This window comes from Scleropages formosus, chromosome 3, assembly GCF_900964775.1.
Source record: "Scleropages formosus chromosome 3, fSclFor1.1, whole genome shotgun sequence".
Classification (NCBI taxonomy): Eukaryota; Metazoa; Chordata; class Actinopteri; order Osteoglossiformes; family Osteoglossidae; genus Scleropages; species Scleropages formosus.
This window is the reverse complement of record NC_041808.1, coordinates 162,849-181,278: the sequence shown is the minus strand read 5'-3', so window position 1 is coordinate 181,278 and position 18,430 is coordinate 162,849. Positions and strand designations below refer to the sequence as shown.

Below are 18,430 nucleotides of genomic sequence, written 5' to 3'. Positions count from 1 at the left end.
AACGTTACACTTATTTACCCCTACGTATGGCTGGCTAATTTTACTGGAGCAGTTGAGGGAAAGTACCGTGCTCAAGGGGTCTACAGCCCGAGGCGGGGATCGAACCTGCGACCTTTGGGTCCAAAGGCAGGAGCGCCAGGCACTGTGCTGCCTGCTGTCCCGTGTAGCCAGCGTTTAATGACCAACTAAATAGAGCAAAATGATACTTCTGTCGTCGGAGAAGCTCGGCTTGTCGTTACGCTCACACTTTTCAGTCGCTGTTTAAGTGACATTAATGAATTTTGCGTAAATGCGCTTCAGAATTTTTTGCTCTCTCTGATGCGGCGTCGCCCAGCGTGAGACGCGCACCTCGGGCCTCACGACCGCTGCAGCTCGTGTTGTGACGATCGCACCAGGGTGACGGGCCCATAAGGACGGCTCGCATTGCCGCGACGTGCACCGTGCCACGAGCCGGTCGTAGGTGTACGCGCCCCGGCTGATGGTGCTTTCGCCTTGGCCAGTTGAAAGACGGACGGAGGGATGGACAGAGACAGACAGACGATCCTCTGCTGCGGAGTCACTTGACAGGAAGTCTCGCCATCGTTGTGCCCATTACGTCTCGTGCTGCGTCCACGTCCAAGTCCACGTCCAAGCACAGTAGTGTGAAAAGCCCACGGGCCAGCTGTCGTCTGCTCGGTGTCCAGGTTGAGGATTGCGTCGCGCTTCCGTTCCCCACCCTTAGGCTCAGGGCTAGTGATACGTGTGGACTTACGGCACCCTCCCGACGTACCGCCGGGGGTCTCGGCCATCTCGCACGCTCCAACCGCCCGCCCTTCTGCCGCTTGGACGTCTCGTTACTTTGCTCATTTATTCCCGACGTCCGCGTGCCGTCCCTGCCGGTCCGGGCCGGGTGCGAACCGGCGGCGCCGCGGCCTTTGCTGGAGTCGGGTGCGAACGCTCGTGCGGAGCCACCGTCACAGGCGGTCCCTGCAAGCTCTCGGCACACACCTGTCAATACTCCACTGTCGGGCTGCGACAGAAGCAAGATGTGTGTCCCACCGAGTCCTAGAAAAAGAGTCCCGCGGCACGTTTGTGGCACCGTGCAAATCCAGCTCTCGTTCGGGAACTTAGGGATCCTTTTTATTACTGTTACATCAATTAACTCGCCATGATTTATTGGCTGTCGGCAGTTCCACACTGCAGCAGATGCCGCTCCCACACCCTGCAGGACATTTTGCACCGGAAGGCATTTGTTTTGTAAGAAGTACCGCGGTGCTTCAGCCTCTCTCCCGCGTTTGATGCGTAGTGGGAAGTGGGACACTTGAGGCGCCCAGCTGAGGAAAAACGTGGAACAGGAAGCGTGGCGGGTTCTCGGAGCGCACATACGAGCAGCTCGGTGTCCCGGTGACACTTTTCCAGGAAAGAGCGAGTTGTGAGCGACTGGAGCTGCTTCTGGGGAAGCTCCTTCTGCATGTTGTGCACACGTGCGCTCTCCTGCTTATTTGTACCGCTTCCGACAAAAGGTGCTCATCTAATGCAGAGCCAGTCGCTTAGTGCCTTATGATGTATGTGGCTTGCGTACATTGCGCTGCGCTGCGTGCAGCCGCTCGTCCCGGGTGGGGTCGCGGTGAGCCGGAGCGTAGTCCGGCGGGTGAAGCTCGAGCCCCAGACCCACCCGCCCAGCAGACCAGCGGGCAGGGGCCGAGCCCGCCGCATCACCGCACCCCCGCTTGTGTACACACAATGCTTCTTATAGATCCCTACAACCTATAAACACATGTAACATTTTTTGCAGTTACGTGTAAATGAAGAATATTGACTTGTTGTATTACAAGTTCACAACGGAGCTGAATGAAATGAATTGAACACACTTTGCACATTTACATTTCGTTTTTTAGCAGACACTTTTGTCCAAAGCGACTTGCAATGAACTCTGTGTAGTGTTTCAGCCCACACACCTTATTCACCGCGGTGCTTTACACTGCTAGATACTCATCCATACGTCAGTGGAGCACACTCGCTCTGTCACAAACACACACTATGGGTGAACATGAACATCTTCAGCTCCCTCTCGACTGTCCTACACCGGGTCTCTTTGGGTCTCGCTCGGTTTCTCTTCTCCTGGGGCATCCAGCGTAGTGCTGTTCTGGGTAAAGAGCTGGGTGGCATGCGGTAGACGTGTCCCAACCATGTCCGTCTGCGCACTTGAAGTGTCCCCGCTACGGTGCCCATCCCTGTCCTGTTCCTGAGGTCTTCGTTGAAGAGGGTGTCTGGCCAAAAGATCTTGAGGAGACGCAAGCACTTGGTGTGGAATGCTTCAGGTTTTCGCTCAGTAGCGACAGTGGTCTTCCAGCACTCTGATCCATACAGGAGGGCGCTGAGGACATTGCTCTTGAAGATTCTAGTCTTTGCGTGGACCCCGAGGCCAGTGGATCTCCAGATTGGCTTAAGCATGGCTAAGGTTAGTTGGCTTTGCTGATTCTGGTGTTGATTCCTCTGGCGCAGTCTCCATCTGTTGTTACCTTGCTGCCCAAATAGACAAACTCCTCTACATCCTGCACTGTCCTCCTGTTCGCTGTGAATGGTGTACTATTCTTGGCATTCTTCCTCATCACCTGCATCTTTCTGGTGTTCACCTTGAGTCCAGAGGTGCTGGCTGTCTCACTGAGGCTCTCTGTCTCCCGGTGGAGGTCTTGCTGCCTACTTGACAGCAACGTCAAGTCGTCTGCATAGTCTAGGTCCTTGAAGACAGAGCTCAGGGTCCACCGTATGCCCTGTCGCCATCCCTGGGTGACTCTTTTCAGAAGCCAGACTGCCAAGGAAAACAGCAACGGTGACAGGATACATCCCTGTTTCACCCCGGTGTCCACCTTGAATGGCTCCGTCAGCTTATTGCTGTGGATGACCCAGCACTCCACGTCCCCATAGAGGGACCGGATGATGCTGACCGGTTTCTGGGGAATGCCTTAGTCTCGGAGGATCTTACACTACGAGTGAGGCACGGTGCAGACACTCAAATGCCTTTTCAAAGTCCACAAACACCACGTAGAGTGGGCTGTTCCATTCACGAGACTGCTCAAGGATCTCTTGGAGGATGAAGATGTAGTCGATGCAGGAGCTCTCCTTCCTGAAACCAGCTTCTTCTTGGCGTAGTACGGCATCCGCCGCTGCTGTGATGCGTTGAAGGTGATGCGGGCGAAGGCCTTGTTGGTGATGCTTCTCCAGTTGTTGCAGTCTCTGAGGTCTCCCTTCTTTGGCAGTTTGATGATGACGCCAGTTCTCCAGTCATCAGAGGCTTTTTTCTTGTAGGACACGCTGGAGAGTACGTGGCATCTCCTGCTCTTTTGCCTTCAGCATCTCAGCATACACGCCATCCTCTCCTGGAGCCTTGCTATTCTTCAGCATGCAGATGGGTTCCTTGACCTCCTGGACCGTGTCCCTCAGCACAGGCCACACAGATAACAGCACAGGCTCCCTTCTAGGGAACTCTCTAAGGTCTCCCCCAAGTCCTTAGACCAGCTGCTTTAATGTCCCTCCTGATTCCCTTTCAACAGGCAGCAGCTGTCCTCAGTAGGCAGTTAGTGTGTGTGTAGGGGGGGCTGTGGGGAGCTGTCCACCCAGGTAACCCTGCCTCCTGCTAGAGTTTCCTAATTTTTTTGCCAAGGCAGGCGAAGTTTGTCTTCAAAGCCACCTTGAGGGGAAGCTGTACACAGAATGTCGGTAAATGAGCAGTAACTGACCCGTATGCGAGGTCCTGGCGGTGGCGGGACTGTGAAGGGCACATGAGCGCTTCTCGTCACTTTGCTCCGCCGTGTCATGTTGTCCCCGCTTGCGGAACTGCGTTGATTTTGCACAAACGTTCTCTGATGTTTCTGCTCGTACTGGAACACATTCTCATAGCGGGAATGATCTTTATGTCTCAAGCGTGTTTTCTGCTCTCCGCTTCTGTCAGTCTGCGAAGCTGACAGACTGATTGGTGTTGCGCACTTTAACACCTTTCGGACATACTGTATTTCACGTGTTGCCAGCCACAGCTGTGCCTTACCTCACACACAGCGCTGCGGTCACGTGCAACAAATCAGAGATGCTGAACAATCGCACAGTAACGGCAGCGAGTACGTGTCTCGCGTGTTGTTATGCTGTGTCGTGGCACGTCATGGTATATTACGGCACACTGTGTTTCTGTAAGCACTGTCCCTCTGCCCTGCGTCGTGTTGCTGCAGTAAACTGTGTTCTTCCTCTCCGGGAGGCCGAACTGCAGCAGCAGCGCTGGACAAAGGCCCGAATAAACGTGTGCTCCCTCTCTCGGTCCTCACCCGTGGCTCGTCTCAGGGTGTGGCAGCGACCCAGCGGATCAGCCCCTGCTCCACGTTGACCAGCAGCACTGCCTCGCCACCGGCCAGCAGCCCCTGCTCCACGCTGCCCCCCGCTGGCCCCGGGAACCCCGGCAGCAGAGACTGCGCCTATGGCTCCGTGACAAGCCCCACGTCGACGCTGGAGAGCCGGGACAGCGGCATCATTGGTGAGCTCGGGCCCGGGGGGGGGGCAGGGGCAGCCTGCAGGGCGTCGCCACCGGACTGGATGCTTCGAAATTCGCAACACTCGTCTCCAGGGTTCCCGAGCGGCTTCGGCTGGCGGCGGCTCCGCCCTCAGAGCCGTCCGCATGCTCTCCACATGAGCGGAGCTCGCCGTCTTATAGCTTTCGCTGCACACACAGTTCCCTGGAGAGCAGCTGCTGTATCAGCATGTCTGTTGCCATGACAACCTGCCTGCGTGGATTCACTAAGTCACTGTAAACCTCTGTGGCAGCATCGTGCCACTTCAGTTCCTCCCCAGTGGAGCTGCCGATCGCAGTCGGTCTGAGATGAAGAAGGCGTCGGCAACCCCTCCCCCCGCAGCACACGGACTGCACGTTACATCGTTTACACTGTCGCCCCGTGTCGTGTGCACGGATTCATTTAGCAGACACTTTTCTCCTAAGCAATGTACACTGTTAAGGTTACAGTTATTACAGTTGCAAGCTTACAGTTAAGGGTAAGAACCTTGTTCAAGGTACTACAGCCAGAGGTGGGGATCGAACTTGCAACCTTTGGCTCCAAAGGCAAGGACTCTTACACTACGTTACCAGGTGTCCCCGTAAAAATGCTATCACACCAACAGAGGAGAGATTTGGATGCTGACGTGATTCCTAGAGGACAGTGCATTTGTGCTGAGAGCGAAGAGCAGCCAAACAAGGTAGCAGTTTGGGACCACGGTAATTCAGCTCCCTTCCTCAGTGTTTACAGCTCCAGTCTCATGTTCCGGAGGGTCAGTGATCAATGACCAAATAACAGACACTGCACAATTTTATGCGATCAATTGCCCACAGATTTCAGTGAGCAGGAATTTGTGCAGAAAATGCACTTTTCCAAACTTAATAAAAATGCCAAAAGTCCATGCTCTTTTTACTTTTGATGTTACATTTTGCCCAAAATTTTACTTGACAGTCTAGAAAATAAGGAAAGCTGCTGAACATTGCATTTTTGTGGGATGAATCTGTTGATTGATAAGGTGCTCATGGAAATGATGGGGTTTTTTTTTTTTTTTCAGTAATTCTAAATTAATTGGAATTTTTTTTGATGTTTATAAAACTGTCGAAATATGTGTTGCGGAGATGATCTTGTTCATCATACCTTTTCCAGAGGTTTTCGCACAACAAAATCAGCAAATGAAGTCAGGGGTGTCTGTACTAATGAGCTTTTAGTGACTGTGAATTAGTGGTAACAGTGACTTCGCATTTATGAACAAATTGAGTTACAAACAGACTCCCAGTCCCTGTTAGTTTTGTAAGATGAGGAACCAGTGTATTCATTGTAACTGTATCATTCATTTGTGCAGCACATCTGTACGCTTTCTTTGGCTCCGTCTTTGGCGTCAGCAGCTCTCTGCGCATTTGTGCCTCATTACAGCCACCCTGACGAGTTACTCTGAGAACATGGAGAGGGGCGGTAAACACGGCGAGGGCTACCGGGGCAACCTGAAGCTGTGGCAGTCCCAGAAGTCAGGCATGGATTCCTGCTTGTACCGCGTGGACGAGAACATGACCGCCTCCACCTACAGCCTCAACAAGATCCCCGATAGGAACCTGGAGAGCATCTCGTGCCACTCGGTTCAGTCGATCCCCCTGTACCTGATGCCTCGGCCCAACTCTGTGGCAGGTGAGTTGTGTCCCAGGATGCGAAGCGCGTGCATCCTGCCTGTTGCCGCCCTGCCGGCCCCGTCCGAGACTAAGAGAACTCTTTGGCGTTCTCACGTGCTGGATGTGCATTCACACACATTTAACACTACAGGAAAAATATTGAAGTATGAGAGCAAATATAAAGCAACCAAGTGTGATACGAAAATAGATTAAATACACACACACACACACACACATTTTCAGAACCGCTTGTCCCATACGGGGTCACAGGGAACCGGAGCCTACCCGGTAACACAGGGCGTAAGGCTAGAGGGGGAGGGGACACGCCCAGGACGGGAGGCCAGTCCGTCACAAGGCACCCCAAGCGGGACTCGAACCCCAGACCCACCGGGGAGCAGGACTGTGGTCCAACCCACTGCGCCACCGCACCCCCTAGATTAAATACAGTACAGCATAAAGATCCCATCAAGGGTGTTTCCCTTTATTGCATCAGGCAGACACAGTGCTAACCCTAACCCCTAATCCTTATCTCTAACCTTAGTGCCTAAAACGTAACCCCTAATCCTTATCCCAAATTTTAGTCCCTAACCCTAACTCATAATCCTTATCCCAAATCTTAGTCCCTAACGATAACCCCTAACCCTTAATCCTTATTTCTAACCTTAGTGCCTAACCCTAACCCCTAATCCTTATCCCAAATCTTAGTCCCTAACCCTTATCCCTAACCCCTAACCCTAACCCCAATCCCTAACCCTGTTCTTAAAATACAAGAAAGACCGACGGCCAGACTGGAAGTTGACTAGTCTGGAAAGAAAGTGTATGGAGTAGGGGACATGGTGGTGTGGGGAGATTTCGCCGGGTCTGGGGTTCGAGTCCTGCTTGGGGTGCCTTGCAACAGACTGGTGTCCTGTCCCGGGCATGTCCCCTGTCCCCTCCCCCTTCGGCCCTGCGCCCTGCGTTCTCAGGTTAGGCTCCAGCGCCCCTGCTCGGGACAAGCGGTCGTTGACATTGGTCGGTCAGTATTAGAAAGTGTATGGCGCTCCAGTTGTGTACGCGTCACGTGTGAAAGGAGACACCATCAGCAGCGACTGAACCCTGAGCTTCGCTCCTGCTTGAGGCAGGTAGTCGGAATCTCGTCGTAGACAGGAACCGCGTGGAACCGCGTGGAACTCGACGCCCTGATGAATGGAGGCTCAGAGATGCCTCATACAGTGTGAAGCTGCTCTCCTCTGGAAGAACACAATGACACCCTACTTGTGTCTTTCGTGTGATTGCTGCGTGGTACACACATGAACGGCGGCTTGTGTGTGAGTGAATCCAGGTGTGTGTCACTTCATGTCAAAGTAACTCATTTTAGGGATTATCCGGGAAGACTGACATGGGAAAAGGCCACGCAGCTCAAACAACATTCTAACACAAAATACATAATCCCAAACTTTTCATAAGACTCCCGTGTTTGTTGTTCAGCACATATTTCAGGTGTCTCCCATTCCATGCGAAAATGCACTATATCATGTGTTTTTCAGCCCCAGCAGCTGCTCTTCTCTTGCTAAAATAGTTCACATTTATATCTCTTAGATAAAGAAGAATGAACACATCAGAATTTACTTTTCGCCCAATTAGTCTGCAAATGAGACGAAACGGAAATCTGTAAGACTAGAAATTTGTAAGGGTTAGTGCCCGTCTGATATTGAACCCCAAATTGAACCCCAAGGGGACCATTCGGTGCAGTACAAGGGAAAAAAATTTAGTTATGGAAGAAAGTTCTGCCTAATCAGTTCTGCATGAAGCAGTGGGACAGAACTCCTCTACAATGATGTGAGACCCTGGTCAACAGCTACAGGAAGGGTTTAGTTACAGTCATTACTGCTAAAGGTGTCCAACCAGTTATTGAGTGTGAAGGGACAGTTACTGTTTCATACCTGTGATGCACATTTCATTTTCACTACTTCTGTTGAGTGGGATGGAGGAGAGACGGTCAACACACCCAGATCTTTACCCCCTCCCACAATCCATCTGTGCAGCTTGGACAATGGAATGTGGGATGCTGTATGTCCAGAATGTCCAGCTGCGAGGGCTCAGGACTCCTGGGTATCTCTGGCAGGAAATAGAAGCTGGGGCATCTGGGAAGGAAGCGCGTATGTGTGTGACAGGCTCGCACGTGACCGCACGCCATTCGTACTCACGGAAATGCTGACGCACAAACTTGTGAACGCGGGTGCGCACCTCAGTGGCACCAGTCACTGGATCAGAACCGGGCCAAAGAGGCTCCTTCAAAACAGCTTTTCATCCAGAGCTGCCCAGAGAAGGGCTCTGCTGACTCTTCCTCCACTGCTCTTTGTCCGTGAAGAGCCTTGATATGTACACACACACAGGGACTGGGGACACAACCCGGCAACAGTCTCTCGCTGGACCTCAGCTGCGTTGTCTGTCGTTTCCCTACGGTGCGTGCGTGCGTGCGTGTGTGCAGCAAGGAAAAGTCGTGAAGTCATATTCCACCGGAGTAGTGACAGGGAGTTGCAAAGAGACACGGGTTCGACACGTCGGCAAGTGCAGCGAAGCGAACGTCGCCTGCGTCCCGTCTCTGCTGCTCAGATCTGTGCCGCAGCCGTACGCAGTTAGCCGGGCTCTTCGTGAAGGACAAAGCTCTCGAGTGCGTCTGCCTCCCCCCCTCTGGGTTCTGCACCCGCTCGAGTTGCTGCGCTGAAGAAAATAAGAAAGATCTCGACTCTGTTTGCGTTTCTCATTCTCATCCTCCTGCCATTGCCAAAGTGTCCGCTCCTCCTCCTTCCACAGCGAGCCCCGCCCCATGGCGGCACAATGAGCAAGGCCACGCCTCCTCCACACACCGGTCGAGTCCACAAGCAGTAAGATCAAGAGGGAGCAGCGGATGTTTGGTGTTTGTCAGCATTGCAGATTTCGCTGTGACTCGGGTTGGGTCCTGCGGCGTTGAGACCCAGACAGCCGGGCGTTGGCTTCGTCTCCACGAAGGCCTAGGAGATGCGGGCTGGGACCACCGCATTGCGATGGGATCTAATGAGTAAATCCACATTGGTGTCCAAGGGGTGTCCACGTTCACAAGACAAGACCAACGCTGCAGGACTGTCCCAGTGCTCTTCTCCCTGTCCTCCCTCTTTGCTTCATTTCTGCATCCCTCTGCCTTCTGTCCTCTTTACCTGGCCGCTTCCTTCTCCATCCCGACACTCACTGCTCTCGTTCCCTCATCACTGTAGCCACCAGTTCGGCTCACCTGGAAGACCTGGCCTACCTGGACGAGCAGAGACACACCCCGCTGCGTACGTCCCTGCGGATGCCGCGGCAGACCGTGGTGACCGGCCGTTCCGGGCAGGACCTGAGAGGTAAGGAGGTGACACACACCGTCCTACACCAGCTCCAGACCCTCTTGCGAAGAGGCTGTTTTGCGTGTGTGTGTGCCTGAGCGTTCTGTCTGTGAACCATGACGGACAACTACTCAACATCAAAGCAGCCTGGTGTGGTAAATGTGTTCTCGGCCCCTCGGCCAGGTGGAATCCAGAGAGACAAACCCGCTTCCCCGCTCGTCCGGCTGCGCTCACCCGTAGCTCCGTGAGGACAGGTGCAGCTGCTCTGGTCACTAGTTCGGACGTCTCACGGCGTACTGGCTTGTGGACTAAGAGGGCGTTGCTGCTTTACTGGGCTGCGCGGTGGCGGCGGTGGCGGCGGCGGCGACGACGGCAGTGTTTCCACTGCAGGGATCTCTCTGCTGTTACTGTGCCCTCTGCCATCATGTCTCAAGGCCCCCAAGGGCTCCAGCCTCTCTGGACAATTTTCCGGCCAGGAGATGGGATTCGCTCACACCGCTCTCCGTTTTGAAAAAAAAGTTTGTTCCAGAGCGAACACAACCTGCATTTCTACAAACAGCCTCTAGTTTACATTTAGCTGTTACTTCTCATCATCAACTTACATTTCTTTACCCATTTAGGGTAAGTACTTTGCTCAAGGGTACTGCAGCTGGAGGAGGATTTGAACCTGCGACCTTTGGGCCCAAAGGCAGCACCGCTAACCACTATGGTACCAGATTCCCCCCCTACTGACACTTGTTTAGTTGACAGTAAAGAGCAGGCAGACAGACTAGGGATGTGGGTGGATCAAGTGAAGTCGTTTGCAGCGTTTACAGCTCCTGTCTGCTCTTCCCGAGTGTCATGACTCGAGGACAGGTGTTGCACGTCTGTGGGGTGGATCGATGAATAGTCAGCACCGAACGTGAATTTGTGGAGATGATTTGTTTTCGGTCATTTTAAACTGCTTTTTTTTAATATTGATGTGGCTCTCAAAGTTAAAAAAAAAAAAAAAAAAAAACTGTTTAGTAAGAGGTTTACAGTGTATTTTTTATTTACTGTGGCTACATCCAAGACTTTTACAGAACCTATCTAGCAAATAAAAGACTTTACAAACAGGCTGCTGTCGCAGCTGTGTTTATCCATTGAGCACTCTGTGTGTGTGTGTGTGTGTGTGTGTGTGTGTGTGTGTGCGTGTGTGTGTTGTTCATAATGCTGTGCACCTCTAAATATTTAATGCAGCGGCAGACCCACTGCGCGCTACCTGTCAGCGAAGCCGCTCCTGACCCCCAGGGTTTCGTGCCGAGTTGTGTGTGTAGAGCTAACCCCCCTTAGGGGAACGCGGGGCCAGTCACCTGCCAGCGGAGCTCGAGCTTGTTGATGGCGCTGTTACGCTGCTGTATTTCTGCGGTTAACTTTATTTATGTATGAAGTCAGCTAAAGAAAATGCACAGCTGTCACTTGCGACTTGTTTTTAATTTGAGTTCTTCTCGATTTATATTACTGCTGGGAGGAAGTTGTGGTTGAGCACCGTGGAGGTACTATGGTACGTGAGCAGTTCTGTTCTGTCAACATTTCCCGTTGTGTAAATAGGTGGGACTTCAAGTTGCTCATCAGCGCAGCAGAAGCTGTATACCAGCAGAGGGTCACATGCACTCAGCTGCCTGTCCTGGGTGTGGAAAGAGAGCATCTGAAAGATGGACTCCTGTAGCCCTGGGGCAGCGTGGTTGTGTGTGGTGTGAGAACGCCGGGCCCCAGAAGCCCTGGCACAGCTTTGTGCCTGCTCTCTGCACTGTGTGTGTGTGCGAGCAGCGCTGCTGTCTCTCGGTGCCTGCCTGGTGTGTGAGGACGTGAGTTCGATCCCCACTCAGTCTGTGTGAAGTTTGCATGTTATCTGGGTGCTCTGGTTTCCTCCCACACTCCAAAGACATGCTGCTCAGGTTCTCCATAGTGTGTGAGTGACACAGAGAGACTGTGTTCCACTGATGTATGGATGAGTGAACCACTGTAAGTAGTGTATCTAGCAGTGTAAGTTACTGCGGTGAATAAGGTGTGTGGGCTGATAACACTACATAGAGTTCATTGGAAGTTGCTTCGGAGAAAATCATCATCTGCTAAGTGAATAAGTGTAAATGTGTGTGTCCCCCGCTAGCATCCACATGTGTCCGTTGCCTTCGCCTATGTCTCCTCTCTTCTCTTGAGCCCCTCAGCACCGTCTTCACCAGCCGTGCCGTCTTTGCTCGGGTTCCACTTTTTTATCCTGACCCTAAGACGGGACGGTGTCTTCCCAAAACACACGCGTTCATAATCGGCCTACGTGAACCAGTTATGAGCATGTGCAGTCTTTGTGCTCACGATAGAAACGAGAGCACATGTAGCACTGGCACTGTATCCAGAAATGAAAAGATCCGATGACATTTTTGTTACACAAATGAGCACAGTTGCAGTCATTACGGCTGAAGGTCACCCCCCCCACCCGGTGGACGGTGGTACTGCAGAGTCGAAGCTCAGCGCAGATGTGTCATTTTAGCAATAAACACGAGGAACCTTCGCATATGGGTAACCTGTGTTGTCATTCACATAACGGTGTGTCATCGACTACAGTTTATTGTCAGAGTACATTAATATTTCACATCCATCAAATCAAGGCTTCTTTCTGCTTTGTGGGCAGCGGACTGTTACTGTTCCTTTCAGACAGTTTCACGCCGAAATATCACAGTGTTTCACACTGTCACGGGATGCCATCAAGTGTTACACGTACCGTACGTGTGAATGTTGCAATGTACTTGCGTGTTTAGCCACACAAGCTGCGCTGGGGATTCGTCGTCATGTCAGTGATACGGTTGGGAATGAACCGAAGATGCTCACGGGCTACACAGGCCGCACGTGAACCAGGAATGTGGGGAAGAACGAAAGGACGCTGAGGAGAAGTACTGCGGCGCTCGCAGGCCAGACGGTGTAAGTGGAGCTCGTCTCCGGTGGCCATCGATCGCGTGACGTCACTTTTCCGTGCGGGGTCATCGATGGAGGACGCGGTCCCGCGTGTTGCTCTTTCCTAACGCGCAGTCCTGCCTGTCTCCCCCCCAGTGCGCTTCGCTCCCTACCGCGCCCCGGACATCTCCCTGAAGCCCCTGCTCTTCGAGGTGCCCAGCATCACCGTGGACTCGGTGTTCACGGGCCGAGACTGGCTCTTCCAGGAGATCGACGCCCGGCTGAGCAGCTCCGACGGCAGCACCAACCGCGGCGTCGTGGTCGTGGGCAACATCGGCTACGGCAAGACGGCCATCGTCTCGCGCCTGGTGGCGCTCAGTTGCCACGGCACCCGCATGCGTCAGATCGCCTCCGAGAGCCCCCACGCATCGCCCAAACGTAGGCTTCCCTCCACGGCCCAGTCTGGGCCAGTGCGAACGTGAACATGAACACGAATGCATCTATTCCCTTAATGGTGTGAATTTCTGTGTCACAACGTATGATTGTCGCCGTTTGTCTATAAACTGAGCTCTCTTTCACGCAGCATCGTACGTTTGCACGCCTATGGTTTGTACCGGTATGGAGGCGTCTCCGAGATCAGGTGTAGAAACTCCAGCTCTGTACCGGAGCCCTTCTTTCCTTTCCTTTTCAGCCTCTACTCGCGTGTAACGTGATCCTGTACCACGCAAAACGTGACAGCTGCTTATGAAGGCACACGCTTACATTTACTTGTACGTTTAATAGAGATGCACCCTTTCGGACAAGGAGCGGTGCAGTTCCGGCACTTCGGCTCGCCTTGTACTCCGCTACGCAACGCGGGTCGCTGAGGGAAACGGTTGGAGAAAGTGCGTTCAACAACCCCGTTGTCCAGATTTCGTTAAGTCAGACAGTCGTTTTAGGGAAAACTAGACACGCACTAAGCCCCAGTGCTGCTGCAGAAAGGAGTCCTTGAGTACCGGTGTGTTTAATTGTACAAGAGGAAAAGAGAACACTCGCAGTGAAGCACTTCTTCACAAACACAACTACAGCGTTTACAACACAAGCTGTCCAGGAACAGGGTAAAACTGCGGTCTTCCTGAAAACACGTTATGGTACCAATAAGAAGAAAAGATAAAAAAGAGACACTACTAAATGACATAATTTTCCTTCGCTGTTGGTACAAAGTTTCTCCGGTGCAGAAAAGCTCCATTTCTTTAGCTGTTCTTGAAACCATGTTTAAAATACACTATAGTAAAATTCCAGGCATTGAATGGGCGATTGCTGATAGTGAATGAATGAAAGTGTAACATAAAAAACAGGAAGAAGTTTTTGTTAGAAGAAAATATCTAAAAATATAAAAAATATCGGTGTTACGGTTCTCATGCCTTTTAATTTGGTGATAAAATTTTCGGCGATAGATTTTTGTCCTTCATCCGATTCTGTTTTGTCCCAGAAGAAATGATGGTAATACGGGGAGTTGTCATGGAACCAAGTAACCCTGTCAATTATGTGAGCCACATGTTTGTAACTAAGTGACTAAATGACATAAGTGGGTGAATAGATTGAATAATAATAAATGTAAATGAATAAATGTAAGTGTAAAGAATGTTTCCATGCGTTTCTCTTGTGCTGCTTTTCTTCTAAATGTATGTTTGGTTTGGTGTGATGGGCTCTAGGGCAGCTGTGAAGTATTCTCTCCCTTGTCTCCTATCACTCAGACGCCGAGGGCGTTCCCCTGAGCCAGCCGCAGCCCCCCCACGGTACGCTGGGCGGGGGCAGTTGTCCCGGGACGCCCGAGATGAGACGGCGCCAGGAGGAGGCCATGAGGAGACTGGCGTCTCAGGTAGAGCCTCAGCTGGCCGACGCGACCGCATTATCGCAGCCCCCAGTCGCAATGACTGTCCATCCGTGCCGGAGGAAAGGGGGACGGCTGCTCTCGGGCGTGGCCAGGCCTTGCGCACCCTGCCATGTGGCCATCTGCACCCTGGTACTGCTGCACCGCATTATGGAGATGTGTTTAATAAGAAAAAACAACTTTGCTGTGAAGCCTGATGAAATATTCATGTGAGCAGAAAGCAGTTTTCAGTCGGGCTGTTATTCCTCGTTAACTCAGAGCGTTAATAATTGCGCTGGTCCCCTCCCCCTCTCCCTCTCTTTAGTGTCTTAACCCCCCGGCGTCTGAAATCGACACCCGCTTACGTGCTGCGTGTCCCGCAGGAGACGTGTGGCGCTAGCTGTCAGGAGCCTCTATTCGCTTCTTTTCCTTCCGGGGACGTTCGCCGACACCCCTGTGCACGAGCGGCCGTCCCGTTCCGGCGCGCCGACGCTCCCTTGCGCTGACGGAGACTCGCAGTCGGAGTCAGTCTGTCGCCACGGGGTTACGGTGCTGCGCACTTGGGTTCCGAACTGCACTTTGTTGCGAGGTCCGTGCGTCCTGAGCGGATCGATTGATTTCACACGCCATCTCGTTTCCTCTCTGCCCCGCTCTTCCTATGAACCTGAGCTCCGTGAAGTTGCCCCCCTACAAACAGCGCAAATAAAGAAAACCTTATGATTCATTAGTGCTACATTTGTGCTGTTTTGTGGCATAAAAATGATCATTTGTGCCGTTGTAGTTTTTGAGATACTAACATTTATTTTTTTCAGAAGTGACGTCACTCCAGCCCCCCTAAAACTGGTACGGGGGGGGCTGGTGACCTCACGTGCCACATAAATAACCTCCATTATCTCCAATTGGTACAGAGATAGAACCGCGCTTTGAACGGCAGAAATCGGCACAAATGTAGCACAAACGGATCATAAGGTTTTCTTCATTTATGTTGTTCGTAGGGGATCCAGCTTCGCGGACCTCTGAACCTGACCCCTTGTGAGCCGTTTGCTCTCCCTGTGAACGTCTCCGTGTCGCCCCCAGGTGGTGGCGTACCACTACTGCCAGGCGGACAATGCCTACACGTGCCTGGTGCCGGAGTTTGTGCACAACGTGGCGGCGCTCCTGTGCCGCTCCCCTCAGCTCGTCGCCTACCGGGAGCAGCTGCTGCGGGAGCCCCACCTGCAGAGCGTGCTGAGCCTGCGCTCCTGCGTCCAGGACCCCCTGGCCTCTTTCACACGGGGCGTCTTGGAGCCCCTAGATGCCCTCTACAAAGGTAGGGAGCGTCTTGGCGCCGGACACGCTGCTGGAGTTCAGAGCTGACCTTTGCTGCTTCCAAAACATACAAGTAGTACAAGCAGGCGCCTTCTCGTGTCTCAAGGGAGACTTTTTTCAGTCGACAGACGCTAAGCTCTGCCTTTCAGAGAGAAAAATCACAAGCAATGAAGACCTCATCGTCTTGGTTGACGGGCTCAACGAGGCCGAGTTCCACAAGCCGGACTACGGAGACACCATCGTCTCCTTCCTGAACAGAACCATCAGCAAATTCCCTCCTTGGCTGAAGCTCGTGGTGACCGTGAGGACCACACTGCAGGTGGGCTGCGTGGTCTTTCGCCACCACTCACATGTACCATGTACCGTGGTATGTCATTATTGTGGCCACTCTTTGCGAGAAGAAGGAAAGCTATAATGGAAATCCAGTTTGTGCAGTTTAGTATCATTAATATTTTCTCATCATTCTTGAAATCTTCTTTGATGCCAGATTCCAAAATTCACATTCGTCGTCATGCTCTTTGCTGAAAGAAGCTAAAGTGCCCCCACCCCACCCCCAGCATTCTCCCGTTGCTCACTTGTTTGTGTTTTACCTCTCCGGCTTGTTTTACCGCATTGACCGCTGCAGGAGATCACCAAGCTTCTCCCCTTCCATCGCATCTCGCTGGACCGCTTCGAGGAGAACGAGGCCATCGACCAGGATCTACAGGGCTACATCCTTCACCGCATCCACAGCAGCCCAGAGATTCAGAACAACATCTCGCTCAACGGCAAGATGGACAACGCCACCTTCGGCAAACTGAGCGCCCACCTGAAGGCCCTAAGCCAGGGCTCCTACCTGTACCTGAAGTTGACCTTTGACCTCATTGAGAAGGGCTACCTGGTGCTGAAGAGCTCCAGCTACAAGGTGGTGCCGGTCAACCTGGCCGAGGTCTACCTGCTGCAGTGCAACATGCGCTTCCCCACACAGTCGTCCTTCGAGCGCGCGCTTCCGCTGCTCAACGTGGCCGTGGCCTCGCTGCACCCGCTGACGGATGAGCAGATCCACCAGGCCATCAACGCTGGGGCTGTCCAGGGCACCCTGGAGTGGGAGGACTTCCTGCAGCGCATGGACAACCTGGCCATGTTCCTGGTGAAGAGGCGTGATGGCACGCGCATGTTCGTGCACCCGTCCTTCAGGGAGTGGCTCATTTGGAGGGAGGAGGGTGAGAAGACCAAGTTCCTCTGTGACCCCAGGTGAGCAGGTCTACAGGGTTGGGAGGTTAAAGGTCAGGGGAACAGGAAGTTTAAGTGGACCGTCATTCGGTACCACGTTTACGTCTGAGATGAATGCCTTTCGCTTGAAATTCTTTGTACCGTTTCCATCATAACTGATGAGCTTTCGCTGGAGAAATGGCCAAAAGCCTCTGGTTCAGCATATTCTCATTGAAATGAGTGTCCGAATTTATTGAAGGGCATTCTACAAAACAGGGCGCGGCGGCGCAGCGGGTCTGACCGGTCCCGCTCTCTGGCGGGTCTGGGGTTCAAATCCCGCTTGGGGTGCCTTGCGACGGACTGACGTCCCCTCCTGGGTGCGTCCTCTCCCCCTCCGACCTTGCCCCCTGTGTTGCTGGGTTAGGCTCCGGCTCGCCGTGACCTCACTTTGGACAAGTGGTTTCGGACTGTGCGCGCGCATGCAGATTCTGCAAAACTTCTGACTCTCATTGACCGCGTATACAGAGTCCTTCGAGAAAGTTCTGTGCTCCACGAAAGGGCTGTGTCCAACGTCACTGTGCTTGAGTCCATCCATCTAATTGCTGCTGGTCCTCTTCTTTTTCCTCCATCTTTTTATGAAAGTGCAGCCTTCTCACAACGTATTCGGTACAATAATGTCAGCATTATAACTGATGTTTCCAGGGAAAGCTCTGCTTTCATTTCATCCGGCATCCATCTCTTTTTGTTTTCCTGGCTCTCCGTGGTGCCCTTAAAAGTCTCCTCCAGCCAGCACCTCCACGCAGTGTTACAGGAAACGCGCCCTGAGTGGACACGACTAGTCTTCGTTCTTGTGGAAACATCAGCACATTTCAGGACCTTTTCCAGATGTTTCACTGCAGCTCTGCAAGTGCTGGTCTTCAGTGCTTCTCTTGCTTGCTGGATCCCTTGTTGCTCATCACTGAGCTCAAGTTGCAGAAGTTCTCAGTCGCTTGTATGTCTTCACCATTAGCAGTCCCGTGCCCTGCTGTTCCAGTTGTTTTCAGACTGAATCGTGGCTTTAAGGTCTTCTCCATCCTCTGCTGGGTGTGCTGTTGTCGGCGTGTCAAACATTGTTGGTGCTCCTTCTACCGGTTTTGAATCCATCTTCCTCCTCTTCTAGTCCAGCTTCTCTCACAATGTGAAAGGGTTAGGGGATGGAATGCAACCCTGCTTTACTTCTTTGCCAGTTCTGGTTCCTCCATTTTTCCCAGTTTAATGCCGTCATCTCAGTCCAAGGCTTTTCTGCAGTCAGTCAAACACGCGTAGAGCTCCTGTCCATCTTCTCTGGCTTCTGCAGTTATGGGCCTCACAGCAGCAGCGATGTCTCGTGTTGCCGGTCCTTCTCGGAGACCGGCCTGGGCGTCAGGCAGTTCTCTCCCCGTGCATTCGGTGACCACGACCTTCACCTTGCTGGCGCGTGGCGCTGAGGGTGTCGTGCGAAAGTCTGTCGTATCTCCTTCCTTTGGTTTGGGATGTGAACTGATCTTCTCCAGTCTCCTGCTCGCTGTGTGCGCAATTCTCCACATTTGTTGCCGTACATCAGTGAGCACCTTGACCGGTTCCCCTTCTGTTGCTGAAGGAACCTCTGCTCCAGTGCCCTCTCTTCTTGCCTTGGTTTCGGTGCTCATTTTGCGT

The 18,430-nt window shown here is 52.7% G+C and overlaps 1 protein-coding gene across 5 annotated transcripts in view; it reads left to right on the top strand.

Moving 5' to 3' along the window:
- tanc2b (tetratricopeptide repeat, ankyrin repeat and coiled-coil containing 2b) overlaps positions 1 to 18,430 on the top strand; it is a 114,978-nt gene that overhangs the window by 72,232 nt on the left and 24,316 nt on the right. For all 5 annotated transcript variants that reach the window (XM_029250454.1, XM_029250453.1, XM_029250455.1 and 2 more), the window contains 8 exons: positions 4,312 to 4,501; positions 5,928 to 6,176; positions 9,391 to 9,516; positions 12,562 to 12,843; positions 14,142 to 14,266; positions 15,335 to 15,566; positions 15,715 to 15,884; positions 16,191 to 16,798. In XM_029250454.1, coding sequence (XP_029106287.1) covers positions 4,312 to 4,501; positions 5,928 to 6,176; positions 9,391 to 9,516; positions 12,562 to 12,843; positions 14,142 to 14,266; positions 15,335 to 15,566; positions 15,715 to 15,884; positions 16,191 to 16,798 — 1,982 coding nt within the window. The remainder of the gene's footprint in view (positions 1 to 4,311; positions 4,502 to 5,927; positions 6,177 to 9,390; positions 9,517 to 12,561; positions 12,844 to 14,141; positions 14,267 to 15,334; positions 15,567 to 15,714; positions 15,885 to 16,190; positions 16,799 to 18,430) is intronic.